General features: G+C 39.6%; 1 protein-coding gene across 1 annotated transcript in view; it reads left to right on the top strand.

Annotated features, from left to right (window-relative positions):
• Positions 1 to 692, top strand: part of LOC119588969 (serine/threonine-protein phosphatase 6 regulatory ankyrin repeat subunit B-like) — a gene marked incomplete in the record, with an annotated part of 103,883 nt that overhangs the window by 99,897 nt on the left and 3,294 nt on the right. Inside the window, 1 exon segment of the mRNA XM_037937576.1 lies at positions 341 to 358. Coding sequence (XP_037793504.1) covers positions 341 to 358 — 18 coding nt within the window.

Below are 692 nucleotides of genomic sequence, written 5' to 3'. Positions count from 1 at the left end.
CTTGCTTCAAGTTCAAGTGTGAGTGGTTGTTTGGTTACTTTTTTTACGTGTTTATCTTGTTTATTTTGCATTGCTTGTTTGTTTCTTGTATTTTCCTCTGTTTATGTCATCGCTTGCTTCAAGTTCAAATGTGAGTGGTCTGTTTGATTACTTTTTGGTTTGTATATTTTTTGCTATTTGTTTGTTTGCTTAGCTATTTGCTCGTTTGTTTCTTGTATTTTTCTATTTTTACGTCATCTCTTGCTTCAAGTTCAAGGTTGAATGGTTTGTTTGATTACTTGATTTGTTTGTTTGCTTATTTTACGTGTTTATTTTAATTTTTTCATTGTTTTCGTCATCCCTTGCTTCAAGTTCAAGTGTGAGTGGTTTGTTTGTTTGGTTACTTGCTTATTTACTTGTTTCTTGATTACTTGATTGTTTATTTGTTTACTTGTTTGTTTATTTTTTCATTGTTTACGTTCCCCCACCTCGACCCACCCATCTCCGTCAACCCACTCTACCTCAACCAATCTCCCTCAACCCTCTCCCACCTCGACCCACCCAACCCTACCCTACCCCCGTCCAGCTGACTATCCCCTGACTAACCCATCCTACCCACCTCTTCTGCTATTCACTCAACGCACTCCTTCCACCCGAAACCCACCTCGACCCACCTCTTCTGCTATTCACTCAACGCACTCCTTCCACCTCGA

Source organism: Penaeus monodon, chromosome 24, assembly GCF_015228065.2.
Source record: "Penaeus monodon isolate SGIC_2016 chromosome 24, NSTDA_Pmon_1, whole genome shotgun sequence".
Taxonomy (NCBI): domain Eukaryota; kingdom Metazoa; phylum Arthropoda; class Malacostraca; order Decapoda; family Penaeidae; genus Penaeus; species Penaeus monodon.
Note: the sequence above shows the minus strand (reverse complement) of the source record. Positions and strands in the feature narration are given on the sequence as shown.